The 26,586-nt window shown below is 42.1% G+C and overlaps 1 protein-coding gene across 1 annotated transcript; it reads left to right on the top strand.

Annotated features, from left to right (window-relative positions):
• Positions 1-168: 168 nt before the first annotated feature.
• On the top strand, positions 169-15,723 carry LOC112220332 (collagen alpha-1(II) chain-like). Its single transcript, XM_042302401.1, has 24 exons — positions 169-382; positions 546-599; positions 3,822-3,875; positions 3,990-4,043; positions 4,139-4,192; positions 4,301-4,408; positions 4,597-4,650; positions 4,852-4,905; positions 5,166-5,219; positions 5,381-5,434; positions 5,719-5,772; positions 5,882-5,935; positions 6,159-6,212; positions 6,305-6,358; positions 7,356-7,409; positions 7,626-7,679; positions 8,431-8,448; positions 8,725-8,778; positions 9,049-9,111; positions 9,265-9,430; positions 12,070-12,179; positions 12,559-12,639; positions 12,903-13,085; positions 13,344-15,723. The coding sequence occupies exons 1-24, from the start codon at positions 380-382 to the stop codon at positions 13,494-13,496; spliced, it is 1,695 nt and encodes a 564-aa protein (XP_042158335.1). The 5' UTR covers positions 169-379; the 3' UTR covers positions 13,497-15,723.
• The last annotated feature ends 10,863 nt before the right edge of the window (positions 15,724-26,586 follow it).

The following is a 26,586-nucleotide window of genomic DNA, read 5'->3' as shown; positions in this document are numbered from 1 at the left end:
GGTGTTTCCTCCGACACATTGGTGCGACTGGCTTCCGGGTTGGATGCGCACTGTGTTAAGAAGCAGTGTGGCTTGGTTGGGTTGTGTTACGCATGGCTTTTGACCTTCGTCTCTCCCGAGCCTGTACGGGAGTTGTAGCGATGAGACAAGATAGTAACTACTAACAATTGGATACCATGAAATTGGGGAGAAAATGGGGTAGAATTCAAAACTTTTAAAAATTAAAATAAATTACATCATGGTGATGTCTGACTGACATGGCTGTTATTTGTAGGGTGATGTGGGGCCTCTGGGGCCCACAGGGCGGGAGGGTCCATGGGGGACCTTGGGGCAAAATGGGGAGAAGGGACCAAAAGGAGAGAAGGGCCACATCGGACTTATGGTGAGTGCCCAGATGCCAATACATAATGAGCTGCACATTCTAGTTTATGTTTTGAAACCATGAAACGGAATCAACTGAAGTGATTTTCAATATGATTTTTGAGACGTGGCTTTGGGTGATCAATTTGATGATTGGCACATCACCTCTGTTCTGTATCCACCAGAGTCAGTCAGGATTCATGGGAGAAATAGGACCTGCAGGCTTGTCAGGGCTACAGGTGAGTCAGGAAGTGATGTGTGTTTTTTTTACTAGCATCAGATACTATATATGTCACTCAAAGTAAAAAATACATTTTAAAAAGTTGACATTAACTGGCATTGATCAATGTCCACTTTTGCACAATTTTTTTCCCCAATAGGTTAAATCAAATCAAATCAAATGTATTTATATAGCCCTTCGTACATCAGCTGATATCTGAAAGTGCTGTACAGAAACCCAGCCTAAAACCCCAAACAGCAAACAATGCAGGTGTAGAAGCACGGTGGCTAGGAAAAACTCCCTAGAAAGGCCAAAACTTATGAAGAAACCTAGAGAGGAACCAGGCTATGTGGGGTGGCCAGTCCTCTTCTGGCTGTGCCGGGTGGAGATTATAACAGAACATGGCCAAGATGTTCAAATGGTCATAAATGACCAGCATGGCCCAATAATAATAAGGCAAAACAGTTGAAACTGGAGCAGCAGCACGGCCAGGTGGACTGGGGACAGCAAGGAGTCATCATGTCAGGTAGTCCTGAGGCATGGTCCTAGGGCTCAGGTCCTCCGAGAGAGAGAAAGAAAGAGAGAAAGAGAGAATTAGAGAGAGCACACTTCAATTCACACAGGACACCGAATAGGACAGAAGAAGTACTGGGGGCGCCAACCCGGACAGGAAGATCACATCAGTGACTCAACCCACTCAAGTGACGCACCCCCTCCCAGGGACTGTATGAAAGAGCCCCAGTAAGCCAGTGACTCAGCCCCTGTAATAGGGTTAGAGGCAGAGAATTCCAGTGGAAAGAGGGGAACCGGCCAGGCAAAGACAGCAAGGGCGGTTCGTTGCTCCAGAGCCTATGCGTTCACCTTCCCTCTCCTGGGCCAGACTACACTAAATCATATGACCCACTGAAAAGATGAGTCTTCAGTAAAGACTTAAAGGTTGAGACCGAGTTTGCGTCTCTTACATGGGTAGGCAGACCATTCCATAAAAATGGAGCTCTATAGGAGAAAGCCCTGCCTCCAGCTGTTTGCTTAGAAATTCTAGGGACAATTAGGAGGCCTGTGTCTTGTGACCGTAGCGTACGTGTAGGTATGTACGGCAGGACCAAATCAGAGAGATAGGTAGGAACAAGCCCATGTAATGCTTTGTAGGTTAGCAGTAAAACCTTGAAATCAGCCCTTGCCTTGACAGGAAGCCAGTGTAGCGAGGCTAGCACTGGAGTAATATGATCACATTTTTTGGTTCTAGTCAGGATTCTAGCAGCCGTATTTAGCACTAATTGAAGTTTATTTAGTGCTTTATCTGGGTAGCCGGAAAGTAGAGCATTGCAGTAGTCTAACCTAGAAGTGACAAAAGCATGGATACATTTTTCTGCATCATTTTTGGACAGAAAGTTTCAGATTTTTGCAATGTTACGTAGATGGAAAAAAGCTTTCCTTGAAATGGTCTTGATATGTTCTTCAAAAGAGAGATCAGGGTCCAGAGTAATGCCGAGGTCCTTCACAGTTTTATTTGAGACGACTGTACAACCATTAAGATTAATTGTCAGATTCAACAGAAGATCTGTTTCTTGGGACCTAGAACAAGCATCTCTGTTTTGTCCGAGTTTAAAAGTAGAAAGTTCGCAGCCATCCTTATGTCTGAAACACACGCTTGTAGCGAGGGCAATTTTGGGGCTTCACCATGTTTCATTGAAATGTACAGCTGTGTGTCATCCGCATAGCAGTGAAAGTTAACATTATGTTTTCGAATGACATCCCCAAGAGGTAAAATATATAGTGAAAACAATAGTGGTCCTAAAACGGAACCTTGAGGAACACCGAAATTTACAGTTGATTTGTCAGAGGACAAACCATTCACAGAGACAAACTGATATATTTCCGACTGATAAGATCTAAACCAGGCCAGAACTTGTCCGTGTAGACCAATTTGGGTTTCCAATCTCTCCAAAAGAATGTGGTGATCGATGGTATCAAAAGCAGCACTAAGGTCTAGGAGCACGAGGACAGATGCAGAGCGTCGGTCTGATGCCATTAAAAGGTTGTTTACCACCTTCACAAGTGCAGTCTCAGTGCTATGATGGGGTCTAAAACCAGACTGAAGCATTTTGTATACATTGTTTGTCTTCAGGAAGGCAGTGAGTTGCTGCGCAATAGCCTTTTCTAAAATTTTTGAGAGGAATGGAAGATTCGATATAGGCCGATAGTTTTTTATATTTTCTGGGTCAAGGTTTGGCTTTTTCAAGAGAGGCTTTATTACTGCCACTTTTAGTGAGTTTGGTACACATCCGGTGGATAGAGAGCCGTTTATTATGTTCAACATAGGAGGGCCAAGCACAGGAAGCAGCTCTTTCAGTAGTTTAGTTGGAATAGGGTCCAGTATGCAGCTTGAAGGTTTAGAGGCCATAATTATTTTCATCATTGTGTCAGGAGATATAGTACTAAAACACTTGAGCGTCTCTCTTGATCCTAGGTCCTGGCAGAGTTGTGCAGACTCAGGACAACTGAGCTTTGAAGGAATACGCAGATTTAAAGAGGAGTCCGTAATTTGCTTTCTAATAATCATGATCTTTTCCTCAAAGAAGTTCATGAATTCATCACTGCTAAAGTGAAAGCCATCCTCTCTTGGGGAATGTTGCTTTTTAGTTAGCTTTGCGACAGTATCAAAAAGTAATTTCGGATTGTTCTTATTTTCCTCAATTAAGTTAGAAAAATAGGATGATCGAGCAGCAGTAAGGGCTCTTCGGTACTGCACGGTACCGTCTTTCCAAGCTAGTCGGAAGACTTCCAGTTTGGTGTGGCGCCATTTCCGTTCCAATTTTCTGGAAGCTTGCTTCAGAGCTCGGGTATTTTCTGTGTACCAGGGAGCTAGTTTCTTTTGAGAAATGTTTTTAGTTTTTAGGGGTGCAACTGCATCTAGGGTATTGCGCAAGGTTAAATTGAGTTCCTCAATTAGGTGGTTAACTGATTTTTGTACTCTGGCGTCCTTGGGTTAGACTTCTCTGCTCTGTTATGCCCTTTCTCGATTAATTTTTCCTCGACTCCTCACACCCACTTTTCTTGCTTCTTTCTCAAAACCCATTGGAGAAGAAGGCCTGAAGTGAGGGACCTTGAATCTTCTCCTCCAGTATGGTTGAGAAGGAAGCAAGGAGATAGGATGCAAGGAATCGGGGAAACACTCAGGTTTGCGATGAGTGTTGTCAGGATGTACAGTGATCCGTTGGTCTCTTCTATTTCTTCTCAGGGTATTATGGGCCCTAGGGGGCCTCCAGGGCCTGATGGACCTCAAGGAGAGAAGGTAATAACTTGATTCCCTGGCCTGCACACCAAATGGAGTAGCAATTCAGGATAGGGAAATTATAAACGCTTCCATCTATAATTCACATTTTTTTCTCTGTCCCTTTCTCCCCAGGGGGAGTCTGGGCCTAGCAGAGCCATCGGACCTCAAGGCAAAACAGGACCTCCGGTAAGGGTTGCTTCATAACCTAAGTGCATGGTGAATGGCATTATCCATTTGTCCTTTTGGTCTGATTTCATGTTGTCTTGTTGTTGTATTCTAAGGGGGTGGCTGGACTTCAAGGAGTCAGAGGTGACACAGGGAAGCCAGGACCACAGGTCAGTGTCTCACTGTCTCTTAGACCATGGTCTAGTCAAGTCAGCAATGTTCCCAGTGATTCTCCTACGAATAACATTGTCCATGTGCTGGTGTGGTATCTATTGCAGGGTCCAGTAGGGAAGGTTGGGACTGAGGGAGCCTTGGGCCATAAAGGTGAGCCAGGACTAGATGGAGAGAAAGGGGAGCCAGGGGGACCAGGCGAGCCAGGAGAGCAGGTGAGCCCATTTAGTGTTGCAGTCAGTTTGGCCCCTAAAGCAAGTCCAATGTTCATGGGAAATAGACAGTAGCCCATTTAACCCCAATTTAATGTCTGGTTTTATTATGAATATAATTTTCAAAATATACTGTACCAAATCAAAAATAGTCTACAATGTATGTTTTGATTTTGTAATTGTCTCTCTAGGGGGTTGACGGTCTGCCAGGCATCAGAGGGCCCCCAGCACTTCTTGGTTTGGAGGTAAAGAACAGCAACATCTTAGCCTGGTCCCAGATCGGCTTGTATACTTGCCAACTCCATTGCTCATTATCAAGTCATGTCCCGCACTCAGGCTATGTCCCGCACCTCATACACATATCTACCATTAACTCTGTATTATATTTTACTCTTTGCTTCTGCTTCATTCTTCCTTGTTTGTTGTTGTCTCCTCTCCCACCACAGGGGCCACAGGGTGAGGTGGGAGCCCAGGGGCCAGAAGGTCCCCTAGGGGCATTGGTGAGTTCACAAACACAGGGGTGGGGCAAAGGGATGCCACAGATTATGTAATTAGTTCATTATGCTCTTATAGCAACCGGTGTCCGTCTAAGTTTATTATTTAGCCAATATTGATGACCTCAAGCAGTGTCAAATGGGCATATTGTGATATTGAAAAACTAGCAGCACTACCAGAAGGTCACTGATCTTTTCTACCCTATTATCTTTCTCTGACATCTGGTAAGTTTCTTTAAGTCATTCTACTGTGTTGAATGTTTCAGGGTGTCAGGGGAAACCCAGGACCTGAGGGAAAACAGGGACTGAAAGGAGAGAAGGTGAGATCAGGATTCTCTATTTCTCTATTGTTCTCCTCTCGTCTTGTGCTGTGAAACCCAGTCTCAGGTCCCATATTCTCCTCACCTCTCTGGGGACACTCATGCATACAGAGAGGCTAGACTAGGTCCCCCTGTTTGTTGATGCTGTGTTTTCTCTACAGGGAGATGACGGCAGAGATGGATCACCTGGAAAGACAGGTCACATCGGAAGGAGTGTAAGAGCCCCTTCCTTCAATCCATTCAATGTAACAGTGGAAATAAAAGTGGTGTATTCTAGAAAAATAACAAATATTATTCAGGTTCCTGAATGAAACATGAGGGATGCATCCCATCTGGCGCCCTGTTCCATATATACATGACACGCTATTCGCTTTATAGTGCATTACTTTTGAGTGGACTATAAAGGGAATAGGGTGTCATTTAGGAGACGACCGAGATGTGTCAGTGTGTTTTACCCTGTGTGTATTGCCTCGTTCACCAACATTGTAAACATCCACAGGGGAAAAGAGGCAAGGCTGGAATCAGGGGCACAAGAGGAGAGAGAGGACCAAAGGTCAGATGTTGGGTGATGTAAAGGGTCACACACACATACACAACGATCTCTTAACCATGATACTATAATATTTCATGGCGTGCACCAACATTTCCTGTCATTCCTACAGGGAGAGAGGGGACATGTGGGATTGATTGGTGTTCCAGGATGGGTGGGGTCTATAGTAAGTCCAACAGATTTCTACTCTCATCAATTAGGACTGTCGTCATCTATTTCACCATTTCATAATTCAATCCCAGGCAGGAGAGTCTCTTACGTACTTCTCCTTTGTCAGAAATATTATTTGATTAGAGAAAAGGATGTTGAAAGCAATGCATTGCTACATGATAATGCTTTAGATCAGCTGATGATTGATACACAACTGATGGATGTCTTTTCTCTCTCAGGGAATCCCAGGCTTGGGAGGAGACAAGGGGGATCAGGGTGAAAAAGGGAGTGAGGTATGAATAGATCAGGCTGAATTATTGATACTAGTGAATTTAGAGAGAAATGCACTGTGAAGACTTCACCCTCTGTGTTCCTCTCCCCACAGGGAGAAAAGGGGAACATAGGGCCGCTCGGTCTGCCAGGGCGTGATGGCCTAAAGGTATTTCTGGTTCTGACTTCTGTGTGAAAAACTTCTGGCATTCATAACAAGTCTCCAGATCATCACTCTTAATCTGAGACACTACAAACGAGCCCTGGTGTCAGTTTTAACACCATAGAAAAAAACGACATACTGACAGGTTTGGCAACAATCTAGAAATATGACGTTTCAAATCAAATCAAATCAAATCAAATGTATTTATATAGCCCTTCGTACATCAGCTGATATCTCAAAGTGCTGTACAGAAACCCAGCCTAAAACCCCAAACAGCAAGCAATGCAGGTGTAGAAGCACAGTTGCTAGGAAAAACTCCCTAGAAAGGCCAAAACCTAGGAAGAAATCAGGGTCCTGTTGGGGTGGCCAGTCCTCTTCTGGCTGGACGGGTGGAGACAGAACATGGCCAAGATGTTCAAATGTTTTGACCAGCATGGTCGAATAGTCTGCAGAACCTGAAACTGGGCAGCAGCACAGTCAGGTGGACAGACAGACAGACAGACTGACTAAGGAGTTCATGTCAGGTTTCCAGGGCATGGTCTGGGCTCTCAGTTGAAACTGGAACAGCAGCATGGCCAGACTGGGGCTAAGTCATCATTCAGGTAGTCCTTTCCAGGGTCTGGGTCCTGAAGGGGTGCCAGGACAGACAGACGAATAGGACAGACTCCAGATATAACTAACGTTATAAACTTTTACTGGGGCTAGTCTGGGTCAGGAGACACTGGGGTCACCCCAGGACAGCCAAACAGGAAGGATACTAAAGGTTTCCTAAAATACTCTGCTGTAAATAGTTTTGTCAGAGTAGTTTTCAAGTTAATCAGGGTCCTGTTGGGGTGCCAGGACAGACAGACTGGCTAACTTTATGTTTTACAGAGTAGTCTGGGTCCTGTTGGGGTGCCAGGACAGACAGACTGGCTAACTTTATGTTTTACAGAGTAGTCTGGGTCCTGTTGGGGTGCCAGGACAGACAGACAGACAGACTGACTAACGTTATGTTTTACAGGGTAGTCTGGGTCCTGTTGGGGTGCCAGGACAGGTGGGCCCAAAGGGAGATCAGGTAAAACAACACTATCTGAACACACTGTTCCTCTCAAAACATCTATAGCAAGAACTCTCTATGATAACACCATATCCACTAGTAACAATTGCCAAAAGCCATGATGAGGCTCATTCAATCTAAACTGATCTATCAGAGTTTTGATTCCTTTTACTTTCTGAAAAGATTGATTGCTAACTTTTCATTGACGTTTCATTATCTATTATTTCCCACCAGGGGAATATTGGACCGTCTGGGCCAAGAGGAACACCTGGGATGCCAGGACTACCTGTAAGTCCCCCTTCTGGATAATCTCAGAAATATTTTCTCAAGCCCTTTTAAATCTTCCCACATTTGACATTTCAGTCATTTAGCAGACACACTTATCCAGAGTGACTTACAGGAGCAAATAGGGTTAAGTGCCTTGCTCAAGGGCACATCAACAGATCTTTCACCTAGTTGGCTCGGGGATTCGAACCAGTGACATTTCGATTACTGGCACAACACTACCTGCCGCCCAAATGGCCCTCTATTCCTTATGTACTGCAGTATAGAATAGGGTGCCATTTGGGGCACAACCGACGGGAAATCGTAGTTCTTGCGAGGACAAACGAGCACAAAGTTCATCTTTCAGCCACGTAGCTTAACAACCCCCTGTCTATTAACCATAAAGACGAAGACTATGCATGCTTCATCGAGGCGTTATTATGACGATTAGGATAATGTCTCGAATTCCATTTTAATTGCAGACTGTCTTAATAAGCAAGACTCTGTTAACTCAAGTCCATTTCCTTATTATCACCAGACTGTCCTGCCATTATGCCATTCTCTCCGGGTTTAGCTGTAGATTATTACTCTTTTCAACTTGTGGCCATTGAAGACACCATTGCCTCGCCTCTAAAAGCAGTGAAGCTGTGGCCAATGTGATCGTAATGCAGTGAATAAGAGGGCATTGAAAGATTGAAACAGCTGTTAGTGCAGAGCAGTGTGCTTCAGAACTGATATTCAAACTCATCTCCTTTTATTCTCTCTTTATCTGCAGGGTTTGTTTGGCGAGAAGGTATGATATAACATCTTATTTTCTCGTCTTTTCAAATCATACACACATTATCTTCTTTCAAAACCAAACCCCATGTAGAGTTGTGTGTTAGCTTTGTCTCACAGTGTCTAGATTAAAAGACAACATTCACAACCACATCATGTCATCACACTGGAAGATACAAAGGAAAGTAATAGGAAGTGTGCATTTCCTTATCAAATTACATTTGAATATGCCATTGCAAGTATGGAATGGTATAAGTCCACTCTCATCGCACTATGGGCTGTATTTCCATAGGGTTTGAAAGGCTTTGAGGGATTTCCTGGGCAACCTGGGACAAGGGGCCTGCCGGTAAGTGACACTGATTTCATACGCATTGGTCCATTCACCACAGAGACCATTGCATCCATTACACAGCACTTAAGGTTGCAAAATTCTGGTTACTTTCCCAAAATTCCCAGGTTTTCCAGAAATCCTGCTTGGAAGATTCCCCGATTTCCTGCATATTACCCCCTGATTGTAGCATTATTCCAACCAGGATTTCTGGAAAACCTGTGAATTTTGGGAAAGTTACTGGAATTTTCCAACCCTAGTCCCACTCTTTTGTTGCGTTTGTTTCAGGGGGCACCTGGTCTCCCAGGACTTCCAGGACCCTCAGTAAACATGACCCTTACTCAACTCAAGGCAAGTCATTTATGATCAGCAAGTAGGGCTGTGTCCCAAATTGTATTTCCTACCTAGTGCACTACTGTTGGGATGCAGATGTAATAGGCCATTAGATGAACTGGTGGAAGGGATAACTCCATAATGATCATATCATTCTCATCACCATTGTAGGACCTTCAGTACCTGTCAGATAAGCCCAACTACCCCCTGATCCAGACCCTGCTGGACTCTCTGCACCAGGACCTGAGGCTGCTGGTAGACCCCCCTGATGGCAGCAAGGAGCACCCTTCCTCCACCTGCATGGAGCTGTGGCTCTGCCACCCCGACTACGCCAGCGGTCAGAAACCCTCTGTCTATACCTGTACTGTATATCTATAACCCAAAGCTAATTTAAAGGCACATAAGAATGGCCACAGCATCCTAATCTCAGGACTCTCATGTTTTCAATGCAAATTAGAATCAATAAGTGCATCGAAGACGTCGTCCCCACAGTGACCAAACGTACATATCCCAACCAGAAGCCATGGATTACAGGCAAGGTTCGCCCCAAGCTAAAGGCTAGAGCTGCCGCTTTCAAGGAGCACGACACTAATCCGGACGCCAATAAGAAATCCCGCTATACCATCAGACAAACCATCAAACAGGCAAAGCATCAATACAGGACTAAGATTGAATCATACTATACTGGCTCTGATGCTCGTCGGATGTGGCAGGGCTTGCAAACTATTATGGACTACAAAGAGAAACCTAGCCGTGAGCTAACCAGTAATGCGAGCCTACCAGACGGGCTAAATTCATTTTATGCTTGCTTCGAGGCAAGCAACACTGAAGCATGCATGAGAGTACCAGCTGTTCCAGACGACTGTGATCACGCTTTCCGTAGCCGATGTGAGCAAGACCTTTAAACAGGTCAGCATTCACAAGACGGATTACGGCCAAACGGATTACGAGGCCGTGTACTCAGAGCATGCGCAGACCAACTGGCAAGTGTCTTCACTGACATTTTCAACCTCCCCCTGACCTCTCCCTCTGTAATACCTACATGTTTCAAGCAGACCGCCATAGTCTCTGTGCCCAAGAAAGTGAAGTTAACCTGCCCAAATGACTACGTCGGTAGACATGAAGTGCTTTGAAAGGCTGGTCATGACTCACATCAACACCAATCATCCCGGAAACGCTAGACCCACTCCAATTGCTTACCGCCCCAACAGATCCACAGATGACGCAATCTCAATCGCACTCCACACTTCCCTTTCCCACATGGACAAAAGGAACACCTATGTGAGAATGCTGTTCAATGACTACAGCTCATCATTCAACACCATAGTGCCCACAAAGCTCATCACTAAGCTAAGGACCCTGGGACTAAACACCTCCCTCTGAAACTGGATCCTGCATCCTTTGTTCCCTCCTGTACTCCCTGTTCACCCACAACTGCGTTGCCAAGCATGACTCCAGCACCATCATTAAGTTTGCTGACGACACAACAGTGGTAGGTAGGCCTGATCACCTACAATGATGAGATAGTCTACAGGGAGGAGGTCAGAGACCTGGCAGTGTGGTGCCATTACAACAACCTCTCCCTCAACGTGAGAAGGATACGACAGCACATTTTCCCCCCCAGGAGACTGAACAGATTTGGCATGGGTCCCCAGTTCCTCCAAGTTCTACAGCTGCACCATCGAGAGCATCCTGGCGGGTTGCATCACCTGGTATAGCAACTGCTCTGCATCCGACCATAAGGTACTACAGAGGGTAGTGCGTATGGCCAAGTAAATCGCTGGGGCCAAGCTTCCAGCCATCCAGGACCTATATAATAGGCGGTGTGAGAGAAAGGCCAAAAAAAGTGTCAGACTCCAATCACCCAGGTCATAGACTGTTCTCTCTGCTACCGCACAGCAAGCTGTACCGGAGTGTCAAGTCTAGGTCTAAAAGGCTCCTTAATAGCGTCTACCCCCAAGCCATAAGACCGCTGAGCAATTCATTAAATGGCCACCCGGGCTATTTGCATTGACCCCCACCCACCCCCACACTTTTGTTTTTACACTGCTGCTACTCACTGTTTATTATCTATGCATAGTAACTTTACTCCTACTTACATGTGCAAATTACCTTGACTAACCTGTACCCCCTGTATATACAGTCTAGCCTCTTTATTGTTATTTTATTGTGTTACTTTTAATTTTTAATTTAGTTTATTTAATAAAAACTGTCTTAAGTAAGCAAGCATTTCACGGTAAGGTCTATCTATACCTGTTGTATTCGGTGCATGTGACAAATACAGTTTGATTTGATTTAGAACCGCTGGGCCTTTCAACCTCTAAGTAATCACTAGAGAATGTGTCCCTAAAGAATGTGTCCCTAGAGAAGTACCCGCTAGAGAATGTGTCCCTAGAGAATGTGTCCCTAGAGAATGTGTCCCTGGAGAATGTGTCCCCAGAAAAGTACCCGCAAGAGAATGTGTCCCTAGAGAATGTGTCCCTAGAGAATGTGTCCCTAGAGAATGTGTCACTAGAGAATGTGTCACAAGAGAATGTGTCCCTGGAGAATGTGTCCCTAGAGAAGTACCCGCTAGAGAATGTGTCCCTAGAGAATGTGTCCCTAGAGAATGTGTCCCTGGAGAATGTGTCCCTGGAGAATTTGTCCCCAGAAAAGTACCTGCAAGAGAATGTGTCCCTAGAGAATGTGTCCCTAGAGAATATGTCCCTAGAGAATGTGTCCCTAGAGAATGTGTCCCTAGAGAATGTGTCCCTGGAGAATTTGTCCCCAGAAAAGTACCCGCAAGAGAATGTGTCCCTAGAGAATATGTCCCTAGAGAATGTGTCCCTAGAGAATATGTCCCTAGAGAAGTGCACGCTAGAGAATGTGTCCCTATTCACTAATTTTCATATGAAAACTAGTGAATATACAGGAGCTTTTCAGGTCAGGATGAGGGTACACTAACTCTGAGGTTATGGTTGCTGTGTGTCTGTACAGGGATGTATTATATTGACCCCAACCAGGGCAGCCCCAATGATGCTCTCCTAGTCCACTGCAACTTCTCTGGCACACCCGCACAGACCTGCCTTCACCCCCGAGATGCCCAGGTAGACAACAACATCATCAGTACCCCACACACCTCACCTCTCACCCTCACACCTCTCTATTTATCCCTCAGTGGGGATGCTCCTGCAATACCAAATACAGCAGGTGGCTACAGAATAATGAGATACTGTCTGGACTAGCGGAGAACAAATCCATTTATGACAGGAATCCAATAGATTGTTTTGCCTTTGAGCTAAATGCTAATATCAAGGACTGTGAACAGACACATTTTTAAGTGATTTGCCTCCAGATATCAGTATCAACGTTTTAGAACTCAAGACATCAAGCATTGTGTGTCTGACAATTGAAACCTAATGTCCACAATTATATTCATACTTAATACCCATACTCATACATAATCATAATTGTTTATACCTGTAGATGACCATGAAGGCCTGGCTAAAGGATTCAGAGACAAACAGCTCGTTCCAATGGCTCAGCAAGCAGGAACAAGGATTTCAGGTTTACTGTTATCTCTTTCATGATATCATTCTCTATCACTCTCTCATTCTCGTCTTTGATGCACGCTCTTCCTCAGCCTGTCATGCTCTCTCTCCTCTATCAACTATTCTCTGAACATGCCAATTCATAGTTACTTCAATTCAATAAAAAATGCATCAATTGGCTGTTTACAATTTGTACTGGTGTCTCTCAGACTGTCATAGCATAGGTATAAAGCATAATTGTTCACAAACAACCACTCCGTCTCCCCTGGCCACTGGCAGTTCTATTACCCAGGGGCCAATGTGGTTCAGATGCGTTTCCTGAGGTTGCAGAGTTGGAAAGCCGTGCAAAGGATCATCTACTCATGCCACCCGGGACACAGGCTGGGTCACACAGACAGAGAGGTCAAGTTCCTGGCAGACACAAGGAGGCAGAGTTTCTTGGGAGCACTTAAAGACTGCATGGTACATTGATTTTGATGCAATAGACAAACATTTATTTAAATATTTCACCCATTGTTAAAGTAACTGTATCATTAAAGAGATACAATATCTGCATATCAAGCATGAAAGACATCTGTTTGCAGGATTTCTGATGCTTATCCCAGGCCAACTGTGTTACTGATTCAACTGTGTTACTGATTCAAATGTGTTACTGATTCAAATGTGTTACTGATTCAACTATTTCTGATTCACTGTGTTTCTGTGTTTATTCTGGGACAGCCTGGAGAAGAGGTGGATTCGCTGGAGCCGCGGGAGTCTGTGTTTGAATTTGAGGACCTCAACCTGCTTCCTGTGAGAGATGTGGCTGTCTTCGGGGGTGGAAACTTCACACATGAATTTGGCTTCACCGTCGGGCCCATCTGTTTCAGCTAGAGAGGGAGAGAGGGGGCCCTTATTGCTCCTTTTCCACTTGCTTGGACTCACAGAGCCAGGATAAAAGCCTGTGTTCAGGACCCCAATACATCTAGAGAACAAGAGGACAAAGGGAATCGCTCCACCATTTTGTGAGGGCATCACTCCTCTTTCCATGTGATATATTTGTTGGAGAACATCGATCAATTCTCTTGTCAACTGGCTCCACATAAATTACTCTTTGAGAGGGCATCAACTTCCACAGGCTCAAATTCTTTCAGACAATTGTATTTTTGTTTACAGAGACATTTGTTGTGTAATGAATAATTTATATAATGTTGTTTTGATTTCTATATGTAATGGTTATTTAGACTTTTTTTCCAAAACATTTTAGAACAGCAGTTTATGATGCTGTAAAGCGTTCCATTACAGCCAACAACTTATTCTGTATACAGATATTTAATCACTCTTTTGTTGCTGATCATTTTTCTGCACAGCAGGACATGCAAACGTGTAGTGTATTCCATGTTAAAAAAGGCTTCTAAAGTGTGTAATTTCCATTTGAAAATGTCAGACTTTATTTGCCGTAACAAAACAAATGTATCAACCCCTAAAAAAATGTCCATTAATTACAATCCACATAATAATTCACATTTCCTGTTGATGCAGGATTATTTTCCTGCTGTAGCAAACTGGCTCAAATTAGATCCTACATCTGTATGAACAGTCCTATGCCAGAATGGTCTGTTTTTTATCTGATGCAGTGGATTCAAGCGGTCAACAATGTGTTCTATTTGGACATGACTAATGTTGTCTTATGGGTCATCACTGACCTTTCAAAAGGTGCTTACTGAGAAACCACTGCTTGTACTTGAGGAGGCCAAAAAACTTGCTGTTGAGTTGTTGATCTTGTTTCTTTAGATGAGATAAGAACCAATAGGTTCTAAAACCCTGATCTCTTGTAATGAACCTATTCCCTCCCTTTTGGCAGTGATTGGGGCAAGAAACCTTATTTCATTCATGCTTGACATGTTCTGTTACTGGCCTATTTCTTATTTGTAAAAAAAGATGTACCGCATACTGTCAGTGCTTGTTTCAGCTCATTCTTATGGTACAGTCTCAGGTACAGTCTTGATATTCAACACAGACACTGATGTGCACACTACGTGATGTGTATTATTAAAAACATAACTCTTTTGATGTGTTTTAAATCTGTTTTAGGTGTTCTAATAAAGGGGCATTATGTTGGGCTGCTGGCTCTCCTGCTTTAGCACTGAGCAATCGCTTTCCGAGTCCTCTCTTTGTTCAACAAATTAAGTGCTGAGGCTCAAAGAAAAGCAGCATACACTGTAGCTGCTCAGCAAAGCTAGGATTGCTGAAGAGGTGGTTTCATTGGCCTGTGTTCACAAAACATTTTAGTGTAGGAGTGCTGATCAAGGATCAGTTTAGCCTATTAGATCATAAATATATGGATTTGGGGACCTGATCCTCGATCAGCCCTCCTACTCTGAGACTGTGAATATGGGCCATTGAGAGCAGTGCATTTAATATTTTCAGTCACTGAACAATTCAGTGCTGTAGTGGTCTGTCTCTATGCGTAACGGCCAACCAACGAACAGGGAATTCAGGAAGGTCTCAGGGAGCGTTCAGTCTTAGCATGCAGTAGCTTGCATAAAGGAATATGTATTATGTTACGTCTTATAAGTACTCAACCCCAAATCAGTAGCCACCTTCCATTACAAACTCCAGAAAGAACTTTCCAAGCATTGCTGATATAAATGTTTGGTAAAAGGGTAGACACAGTGTCCTTTGTAGTAGAAGGCTTATTCTCTAAATGTTGTCTCCGAACACACTTGGATCACTGATAGGTAGGGGGGATAGGTAGGTGTAATTATTTCACGGTAAGGTTGTATTCGGTGCATGTGATAGATAACATTTGATTTGATTTCTCAGGAACAATGTTCAGGGTTTATTAGAAAGTCAATGTATTATTAATTTATCCAAGTTTTTTGGTATCCTAAACACATGCAATTAGTAGCCTAACATCAACATTCAACATGATTGCCTTAGCTGGCTGAGACTGATCATTTGGTGCTTTTTTAGTTTTTGTTTTGTAAAAATTCTCATCATTTGATTTTATGTTATTATTGTCAGGAAATTATATACTGGACATGTTTATACCTGTGTATAATTCAGCATCTCATTCAGAGAAATGTATTAGCTAAATAAAAAAAATCACATAACAGTATTCTGTACTTTCATATTGTATCAGCTATAGCCAAAAGACCATGGGTTTATTCAAAAGAAACGTTTTTTTTATGTAAAAAGGTTAATGATGCTTAATCTCCATAGGTAGACCGGTTGCCTCCCACAATGTAAACAATGTTTCAGTTGCTCTAGGTCTAGGATTTCCAAGACTAGTTTGTGCTTTGTTCAATCTCAGAAAGTATGGGCATAGATTGTACGGTATGTTAGTATGGGTTAACGCACGCGTAACCAATGATGACCCGGCCTCGAGTCATGTGACCCACACTGAACTGTCACTGGTGAGTTGTGTTTACGAGGATGCAACTGCTGCTAAACTACCATTTTCAGCAGTTGAGGTTTGTAAAATCTACTACACTGGGCACCCAAATATAGCTAAACGTTGGTCTTTGCAAAACCGTCCACTGTTTGGAAGCAAACGAAAAGTAAAAAAGAGAACGTTAGCTAACAAGGTAGCTTGCCATGTTACTGGGGGAATGAAAGGTATTCTCTCTTCACTTGTGACAAATGTGGATCAATTCTCACAAGTAGCGTTACAAGTCAACAATTAGATAGCTAGCAAGGAGCAAATATATTCGGTTGTAGGTAGGGTTGCCAACTTTCTCACGACCAAATAAGGGACAAAAGGTCTAGTGCCAGTGCACGGTGCCACCAGGGTATGGTGTTGTGTATTCTTATTCAATTGGAAAGGCAAAACATTTGTATATTCCATTTAGCCTATAGCTTTACTAAAACTATATCATTATGTAAACTTATGTGAATATACCTCCAAAATAAATTATCAAAGAAATCACAATTTGGATCTTTTACAGCAAAAAAATGTTCAAATGCAAAAGAGGAAAAGGGGTATGAGTCACTCACAAAGTCTACATATTTTTTGATGCTCTTGACTGATTCAAGCAGTCCTTTCTTTCCTTTCTCCTCTTGCATAGCCAGAGTCACAGTTCCCAGATATTTGAAGTTCATTTTTGATCAGCTCTGTGCTACATCAGTTTCTTGAGTCTGACCATTTAATGGTCATTAGACAGAAAATCCTCTCTACAAAGGCATTTGTGCCTGGCACACTGAGGACAAATGAGACAATCCTGAACATGTTGATCAAGTTGGCTTTTCCTAGGTTTTGGAAAACTGCCTACTTCTCATGGGTGGATTTTGTGGTATCCTGTCTGGCTTTCTGTATTTCCTCCTGGCTAGCACAACACTCTTCATAGAGTTGGTTCATACTGACTGTCTCTGTCATTTTGAGGGCAACCACCTGCTCTAGGTCAGTGAAGGAGAGATCCTCATAGAGGCCGATCAGTTTCACCAATACATGTTCTGGTGAAAAATGAAATCACTTGTCAATGTATGTAATGACAGTGTCATAGAACTTCAAAGTCCTGTTGCTGCTTGGACCTTTGTGCTGACAATTGTTTGTCCATCAGCTGCTTGGTCTGGTAACAGAAAAAACTGTCCTGTTTCAGCTGAAGCGTCTTACATTTTGGACTTCCTCGTAAACATCTGTGATGCAGAGCGTTGTTTCCTCCAGCTTTTTTACGAGTTGGTCAAAAACACACCCACGCTGTGGAAAAAGCACAGATGAATCTCAGCAGCTTCCGTTTTTTTCTTCAAACTCAAGAATACTATTCAGTCAGTCAAGAACAAATTCTTATTTTCAATGACGGTCTAGGAACAGTGGGTTAACTGACTGTTCAGGGGCAGAACGACAGATTTGTACCTTGTCAGCTGGGGGATTCGAACTTGCAACCTTTCGGTTACTAGTCCAACACTCTAACCACTAGGCTACCCTGCCGCAATGCCGCCCCAATATAAGGGACATCCTGGCTAATAAGGGACAGTTGGCAACCCTAGTTGTAGGTTATAGCATTGCCAGCTAGTTATTAGTGACAAGGATGGAGACTAGCTACTGGCTACAACGGGAAAGGGTAAGCTTATGGGGGACTTTGAAGGACGTACTGTACAGTGCTTTCAGAAAGTATTCATACCCCTTTACTAATTCCACATTTTTGGTTCCAAACTGAATTCAAAAGGGATTCAATTGATTGTCTCTCACCCATCTACACACAATACCCCATAATGACAAAGTGAAAACATGTTTTTAGAAATGTTAGCAAATTTATTGAAAATGAAATACAGAAATATCTCATTTACATAAGTATATACACCCCTAAGACAATACTGTGTCTTTGTAGAGGCACCTTTGTCAGTGATTACAGCTGTTAGTCTTTCTGGGTACTATACAGTAAGTCTCTAAGAGCTTTCCACACCTGTATTGTACAACATTTGCCCATTTAGTATTTTCAAAATTCTTCAAGCTTTGTCAAATTGGTTGTTGATCATTGCTAGACAACCATTGTCAGGTCTTGCCATAGATTGTTAACTTGGCGCACCCATCCCGTTAGCGGGATCATTTTCGTCAACATCGGCTGAATTGCAGAGCGACAAATTCATATTAAATTACTAAAAATATTACATTTTCCTGAAATCACAAGTGCAATATAGCAAAACACATCTTAGCTTGTTGTTAATCCACCTGGCGTGTCAGATTTAAAAAAAGCAAAAGCTATCCAAGCGTTTATGTTAGGATCTCTCTCAGCAGACAAAACATTACAAACAGCTAGCAGCAAAGTAGATTGGTCACGAAAGTCAGAAAAGCAATAAAATGAATCGCTTACCTTTGATGATCTTTGGATGTTTGCACTCACAAGACTCCCAGTTACATAATAAATCTTCCTTTTGTTTGATAATTAATTTTTATATAAAAAAACCTCCATTTGGTTGGCGTATTTTGTTCAGAAATCCACAGGCTCGTGCAGGTCATGACGGGCAGACGAAAATTCCAAATAGTATCCGTAAAGTTCGTAGAAACATGTCAAACTTTTTTTATAATCAATCCTCAGGTTGTTTTTACAATAAATAATCGATAATATTTCAACCTGACCGTAGCTTTTTCAATAGAGAGAAAATGTCTTCTCCAAGCTGTTGCGCATGCAAAACTCTGCTGGCACCCAGCCATCCACTGACGCGATGTGATCGTTCTCGCTAATTTTTTAGAATAAAAGCCTGAAACTATGTCTAAAGACTGTTCACACCATGTGGAAGCCGTAGGAAAAGGAATCTGGTTGATATCCCTTTAAATGGAGGGAAGGCATGCAATGGAACAGAGAGGTTTCAGGAAAAACAGCACTTCCTGGTTGGATTTTCCTCAGGTGTTCTCCAATTCTGTTATACTCACAGACAATATTTTGACAGTTTTAGAAACTTTAGAGTGTTTTCTATCCTAATCTGACAATTACATGCATATTCTAGATTCTGGGCCTGAGAAATAGGCAGTTTAATTTGGGTAAGTTTTTCATCCAAACATCAAAATACTGCCCCCTACACTCAACAGGTTAAGTAAATTTGAGGTATAAACTGTAACTCGGCCACGCAGGAACATTCACTGTCTTCATGGTAAGCAACTCCATTGTAGATTTGGATTTGTGTTTTAGGTTATTTTCCTGCTTTAAAGTGAGTACATCTACCAGATTTTCCTCTAGGATTTTGCCTGTGCTTAGCTCCATTCTATTTTTTTTATCCTGAAAGACTCCCCATTACGTAACGAGCATACCCATAACATGATGCAAAGCAGCACTATGCTTGAACATATGGAGAGTGGTACTCAGTAATGTGTTGTATTGGATTTGCCCCAAACATAACACTTTGTATTCAAGACAAAAAGTTAATTGCTTTGCCACATTTTGTTTATGTTACTTTAGTGCCTCATTGCAAACAGGATGCATGTTTTGGAATATTTTTATTCTGTACAAGCTTCCTTCTTTTCACTCTGTCAATTAGGTTAGTATTGTGGAGTAATTACAATGTACATCCTCAGTTTTCTCCTATCGCAGCCATGAAACGCCTGTACCTTTGTATTGACTGGGTTTATTGATACACCGTCCAAAGTTTTCCATTTGGAAAACCTCTAGTCTTTGGTTGAATCTGTGTTTGAAAGATACTGCTCGAGTGAGGATCTTACAGATAATTGTATGTTTGGGCATAGCCGCCGGAAAATGTTTTGGGGTGGGGATGCCACTATTTTTATTTTGCCCATGGCTATATCGGTCTGCTAATACAGCACTACGAAAGGCCCATTGCTTAATGGCCATGCTACAGGCGGCTATATCGGTCTGTTAATACAGGACTAGTAAAGGCCCAGTGCACTACTTTTGTGAATTTAAAAATATTTACAAATAATGCAAATACTGATCCTAAATCAGAACTTATACTCAGAGAGGCTTGAGACATACGGCCCCAGGCAATATGCAAAAGCATAGTGTCATGAATGTGAGGAGAAGTTTTCATTTGTATAGGGCAGACTAGGCTACATCTTCTTGGGTATTGTTTTATTTGGATAGATTCCAGTGACAAAGCCTCTCTTGAGACAATGATGCATTGTTTTTCATCATGGTTCACTGATAATTGCTCACATAGGCATTTGTGGCTCAGCACAGATGTTAATTATGGTAGGTGGCCAGTCTGAGTGTAGCTTGTTGTGCCTCTAGCTATTTTTGTTGTCTCCCAAGAGAGAGCATCCCTCAATCCTCACTGCTTGCTCTCACCCTGGTTAGATCAGTTTGTGAGCTAGTGGAAAAACAACCATCTAGAGATGTTGGAGTTGTACCAGGCAAGTAACACAATAGCTATCACAGAGTCTGTCAAAAGCTTTTGTCCCTCTTTAATGGTGATCTGGTATGGGGAAATTATCCGGGGTCCTAATGTCATTTGAATTGAGAGATTGCTTTTGAGTGCTTCTTTTCCTCTTCTCTATAGAAGTGGAAGCAGCTGTCTCGGCTGCAGCGCAGTCTCATCCTCTTCCTGCTAGCTCTGCTGCTGATATGTGGATTGCTCTCCTACCCCAGGTTCTCAGAGCAATGGAGAGGTAGTTCTCCTTTCCCACACTCCACTGGCTGTTAGATAAAGAAAGCTGATGAGTATTTTGTATTTGTATGCTGCTGTTGATGTCTATTTATTGAACCCTTATTTTACCAGGTAAGTTGACTGAGAACACATTTTAAGTTACAGCAACGACCTGGGTGATAGTTACAGGGGAGAGAAGGGGGATGAATTAGCCACTTGGAAGCTAGGGATGATTAGATCGCCATGATGGCATGAGGGCCAGATTGGGAGGACACCGGAGTTAACACCCCTACTCTTACGATAAATGCCATGGGATCTTTAGTGACCACAGAGAGTACAAAGCGCAGGATCATGTGCTTTGTATTGCTATGTATTGATTTCTGTGTCGTCGTGTGTTTATGTGCGCTTAGGCATGTTGGACAGGGCTGTAAGCTGTAAGGGATAACTGGGATGGAGACAGGGAAAGAGGCCTGAAACCCGTCCCCCCAGGGGTCAACCGTCGGCCCAGCTGGAGGTCCAGCTGTTGGCCATACTGTAATCTATTGTAATTAACTGTGTTTACCTACATAGAAGAGACCATTCCCAAACAAAAGAGGACATCCAAGCCTGCAGAAGGAGGGGAATATATCCGATTCATTGGTAAAACTAGCTGAAAAAGAACCAGTGGAGAAAGCTGAAGAGGAAGAGCAAGGAGAGAAGCCGCTTGTCAGGTAAAACCCTATTTGGTATTTTATTAGGATCCCCATTAGCTGTTGTGAAAGCAGCAGCTACTTTTCCTTGAGTCCACACAAAAACATGAAACATGACTTAATACAGAACATAAATAGACAAAAACAGCTCACGGACAGAATTACATCAATTTAAAAAAGGCACATGTAGCCCATCAATACATACAAACAAACAATCTAGGTCAAATAAGGGAGAGGCGTTGTGCCTGAGGTGTTGCTTTATCTGTTTTTTAAACCAGGTTTGCTGTTCATTTGAGCAATATGAGATGGAACCGAGCTCCATGCAATAATGTCTCTATTTAATACTGTACACTTAATTTTTTTCTGGATTTGGGGACTGTGAAAAGACCCCTGGTGGCATGTCTGGTGGGGTAAGTGTGTGTGTCAGAGCTGTAAGTGGACCATGCATACAATTTGGTATTTTCAACACATTAATGTACCTTTTAAAAATAAGTGAAGCAGTTAGTGTCTCCTCAACTCTTAGCCAAGAGCAACTGGCATTCATAGTATTTGTATTAGCCCTCTAATTACAATGAAGAGCAAGACGTGCTGCTCTGTTCTTGGCCAGCGGGAGCTTAACTAGGTCTTTCCTTGCAGCGCTCGACCACACGACTGGACAATAATCAAGATAAGACAAAACAAGAGCCTGCAGGACTTGCTTTTTGGAGTGGGGTGTCAAGAAACCAGAGCATCTCTTTTTTTCGGACAGACCTCTCACCAGCTTTACAACCATTTAACCTATATGTTTTGACCATGACAGTTTACAATGTAAGGTAAAACCAAGTAATTTAGTCTCCTCCCTCAGTTTGTTCACCAGCCAAACCATTCATTAACAAATTCAGCTGAGGTCTCGAACTTAGGGAATGATTTGTACCAAATACAATGCTCATAGCTTTAGAGATATTTAGGACCAGTTTATTACTGTCCATCCATTCCAAAACAGACTGCAACTCTTTGTTAAGGGTTTTAGTGACTTCCTTAGCTGTGGTTGCTGATGTATATATGGTTGAATCATCAGCATACATGGACACACATGCTTTGTTTAATGCCAGTGTCAGGTCATTGGTAAAAAAAGAAAAGAGTAGAGGACCTAGAGAGCTGCCCTTCAGTACACCACACTTTACATGTTTCACATTAGAGTATATATACTCCAATTATATATACTCACAAGTATATATACTCCAATGTAGGCACTCCTCCTTCTCTCCAATCCTTACAGCAATTATGGTTCGACAGGAAGAGGGTAATAGGGTATAAAACCGTAATTTCTCCCTTAATGGGATCTGACCTGACCTCAACCACTCATTTGACTAATCCACAGATCCTCTATAGCAATCTTGCGACTTCCTCCCGTCCACCCAACACATTCCAAAGCCATCTGGCTCCTACAGATAACCATTAACCTCTGAAACCAGTCTCTATCACTCCTTAGATACGATATTTCTGAGCATAACAATGTTCCAAGTTTAACCCATAATCTAAAAGTCCCCCGTTTTGAACATTTTAACTCCACACTGTTCAACATTACATTCACTTGGAAATGACTTAGAATTGGACAAACAATAATAATAAAACATGAACAAAAAATAAAACATGATTAACATTCACAGTTAGGCTTATGGCCTCTGTTCTATATATATATATATATGCACCCTCTTATTTCCATCTCTCATCACACAACAGAATGCCATTCCAGCTGAATCTGTTGGCTTTCTCCCTTCCAGCTGGAGCTGCTTTTAGTTTCTCCACTTTCTCCTTCTGGTTCCTAAGAGAGTGATAGCATAAGACTTGGAAAGCAACAAAAAGACACACAAAACAAAACAGTGTTAATGTCACGATTTCTGCCGAAGTCGTTGCCTCTCCTTGTTCGGGCGGTGCTCGGCGTTCGACGTCACCGGTCTTCTAGCCATCATTGATCCTTTTTTCATTTTCCATTGGTTTTGTCTTGTCTTCCCACACACCTGTTTTCAATCCCATTCATTACCTGTTGTGTATTTAACCCTCTGTTTCCCCTCATGTCTTTGTCAGAGATTGTTTTATTGTCAGTGTAGTGTGATTGTTGTATAGGTGTGCATCGGGTCCTCGTACCCATGTTTGTGTGTTTATGTACATTTAGTGTTATGGAGCATACTCTGTGGACTTTATTAAAAGACTCCATTTTACACTCCATTTGACTCTCCTGCGCCTGACTTCCCTGCCACCTATTACACCTATGCATGACAGTTAACAATGTGGTAAGCTATGCATAATTATATGTGCATGAAAATCAGTCTGAGACCATGACAATTCCCAATCTCTCTTCACCTGCCTCCAGGATACTTTTCTGATGGATTCCCCAAAAATGAAAGCCCTAAAAAGCCTCCTCATGCATTCGCCCAGTCTTCCCCTTTCCTGCCCCAGGTTCCAAGAGGTGTTCCCAAGCCAAGTCATTTTCACTTTGTACCCTATCTCCCCCATTGTCACCTGATAGGTATGTCACCTGATTGGCAAGTGCGTATCCATAATCAATGCTACATCCTCTTGAGATTACTCAGCACTTGAGGTCAACCGATTAAACGGCATGGCCGATTAATTAGGGACGACTTCAAGTTTTCATAACAATCGGTAATCTGCCTTTTTTGATGCCGATTATGGCCGATTACATTGCAATCCACGAGGAGACTGCGTGGCAGGCTGACAAGCTGTTACGCGAGTGCAGCATCAAAATAACCTTGTGGCTGCAAGGAGCCAAGGTAAGTTGCTAGCATTAAAGTATCTTATTAAAAAAACAATTAAAACAACAATCTTCACATAATCACTAGTTAACTACACATGGTTGATATTACTAGGTTAACTAGCTTGTCCTGCGTTGCATATAATCAATCCGGTGCCTGTTAATTTATCATCGAATCACAGCCTACTTCAACTTCGCCAAACGGTGATGATTTAAGTGCATTTATGAAAAAAGCACAATCTTTTCACAAATGTACCTAACCATAAACATCAATGCCTTTCTTAAGACACGATCTGACGTCACCTTCCATGATAACCTCAAAAAAGCACAGATCAGAACAACAGTTTAATTCATTTCTGTTTCAGGAAATCCAGACAAGCATGGACTATTTGACAAATTATTACATGAACCTTTTAATAACATTATCTCTATGACACATGTCAAAGAGCATAACAACATACTGTTACTGCTAAAACCATTTTCAAAATTAGTTCATACTCCCTTATTTTACTGTCAACCTCTCGGAAGAGTTACCAGATCAGGAAGTTAGCACCCTAACCCCTCGCAGAATTTCACACTCCAGTATCCCAATCCGGTGAAATTTGTATCAAAACAAAAACACAAATGGAAAATCAACAATTCACATATCACAATCCATTTGGAGTAACTGTCATCCCTATTTAATATATATTTTTCCTTCTATATGCAGACTGAACAAAGTACATTTGTATATTTAACCAAAGACCAAAGATCTCAGGGAATTGGTCATTTCCCCTTCGAACACATGATTCACATCAAAAACAACATGTCAAATCAAAAATAAACAAATTCAAATAACCAATGAACTTAGAATTATTGATAACCCCATAAGGAAATAATAATATCTCACAAAGTAATGGAAAAATAGAACAGAAACTGGTGTTTCTCATTCATTTATAATTAAACCCCAATCTGTTTCTATCTTTTCTAGTGAGATTGATCAGGCCTCACCAGAAAGTCAGGATACAGGGCATTCGACACCATTAAATATTTCCTCTCCCTTTTCTTTCCTTGTCCTTCAGAAACCATTTCAAAACCTTCCAAACATTTCCATCTTTCTGCAGACCCAATTTAAAACTGATTTGAAAAGACCCCATCCAAAATACATCCCACTGTATCAACACCACTAATGCATATTCGTAACTGTTAAATTGTGCGTGCGTGCTGGTGAACCGTAAATCAAAAACACACATGAACAGGCCTTACTTATCTGGAACTCAGTATATGGCCTAATCCAGATATCACTTACTGCTCTCCCCAATACCACAATCTCTGGGGACATTTCAACGAGAGATAATGAAACCTCCCCTTCTGGAAAAGAAAGTTTACATTTCGTTAGCATTCACTACATTTTAATCAGCAATCCCAAAGTATTAATTATAAATCAAACATGATCATTGTAAATCTAAAAAACATTATAAGTTCATTTTAGATTTAGTAACCCCTTTACTAATTCCTCATTACCCCTCCACCTTTTCATACATTCTAGAAATATATTTCAGAATAAAACCACATAAAATGTCTCGTGATCAAAAAAAAAACCAAGGCTTTCTGAGTTTACAAGGAGTGTTTGGCCATATAATTAAACGATTTTACCTTTAGAATCCATCCCCCTGGCATTTTGCCTAGATTCTTCAACGCAAAATATGTTTTCCTGTGCAAATTTAGCCAATTTCTCATCATAAGGAATCTGCAATAGTTGATCCCTGGCCTCCACTAAAAAGTTAGGTAAGATGTGATCTCATACGTCTTCCTTCACATAGAAACTGTAATCTCTATGAACCACTATTGATCAAACCGAAAAATGCACCCACTTGCATAGCGGCATTTCCCCCGAATGCAGAAGGTTCCATTCCTACTTACACACATTCTTCCAAAGTCTGATAGCTCCCTGTTTTAGATGTGGGACTATCTCCCTACGCTTTTGATGTTTTTTCGCTACATTTCTTTGTCTTTCCTTGGCCATTGAAACTATAGTTAGTGACTTCCCTGTGGCCCTATTAACCCCTCACACGTCTGCGAAGTGAGTGGATTTATATTCCACTCTCAAAACATCTTGCTCTATTTTATCCACAACCCCTACAATTGTCGTTTTGATCACATGTTTCGAACCGAAGTACAAATTTTATCAATGTACTCATGTACCCAGTCTTTTTGCACCTAAGTACCTCTATTAATTCCACATGTTCGAGCCGAATTGGTAGAAAGCTCGTGTGCTTCTTTCAGTGACTCCATGGCTTTATTAAAACTTCTTTGGGATAGGGTGCAGCATTTTCACTTTTCACTTTTGTGCCCAGAGTGAACTGCCTCCTACTCAGTCCCAGATGCTAATATATGCATATTATTAGTAGTATTGGATAGACAACTCTCTGAAGTTTCTAAAACTGTTTGAACGATGTCTGTGAGTATAACAGAACTCATATGGTAGGCAAAAACCTGAGAAAAAAATCCAAACAGGAAGTGGGAA

This window comes from Oncorhynchus tshawytscha, linkage group LG20, assembly GCF_018296145.1.
Source record: "Oncorhynchus tshawytscha isolate Ot180627B linkage group LG20, Otsh_v2.0, whole genome shotgun sequence".
NCBI lineage: Eukaryota > Metazoa > Chordata > Actinopteri > Salmoniformes > Salmonidae > Oncorhynchus > Oncorhynchus tshawytscha.
Note: the sequence above shows the minus strand (reverse complement) of the source record. Positions and strands in the feature narration are given on the sequence as shown.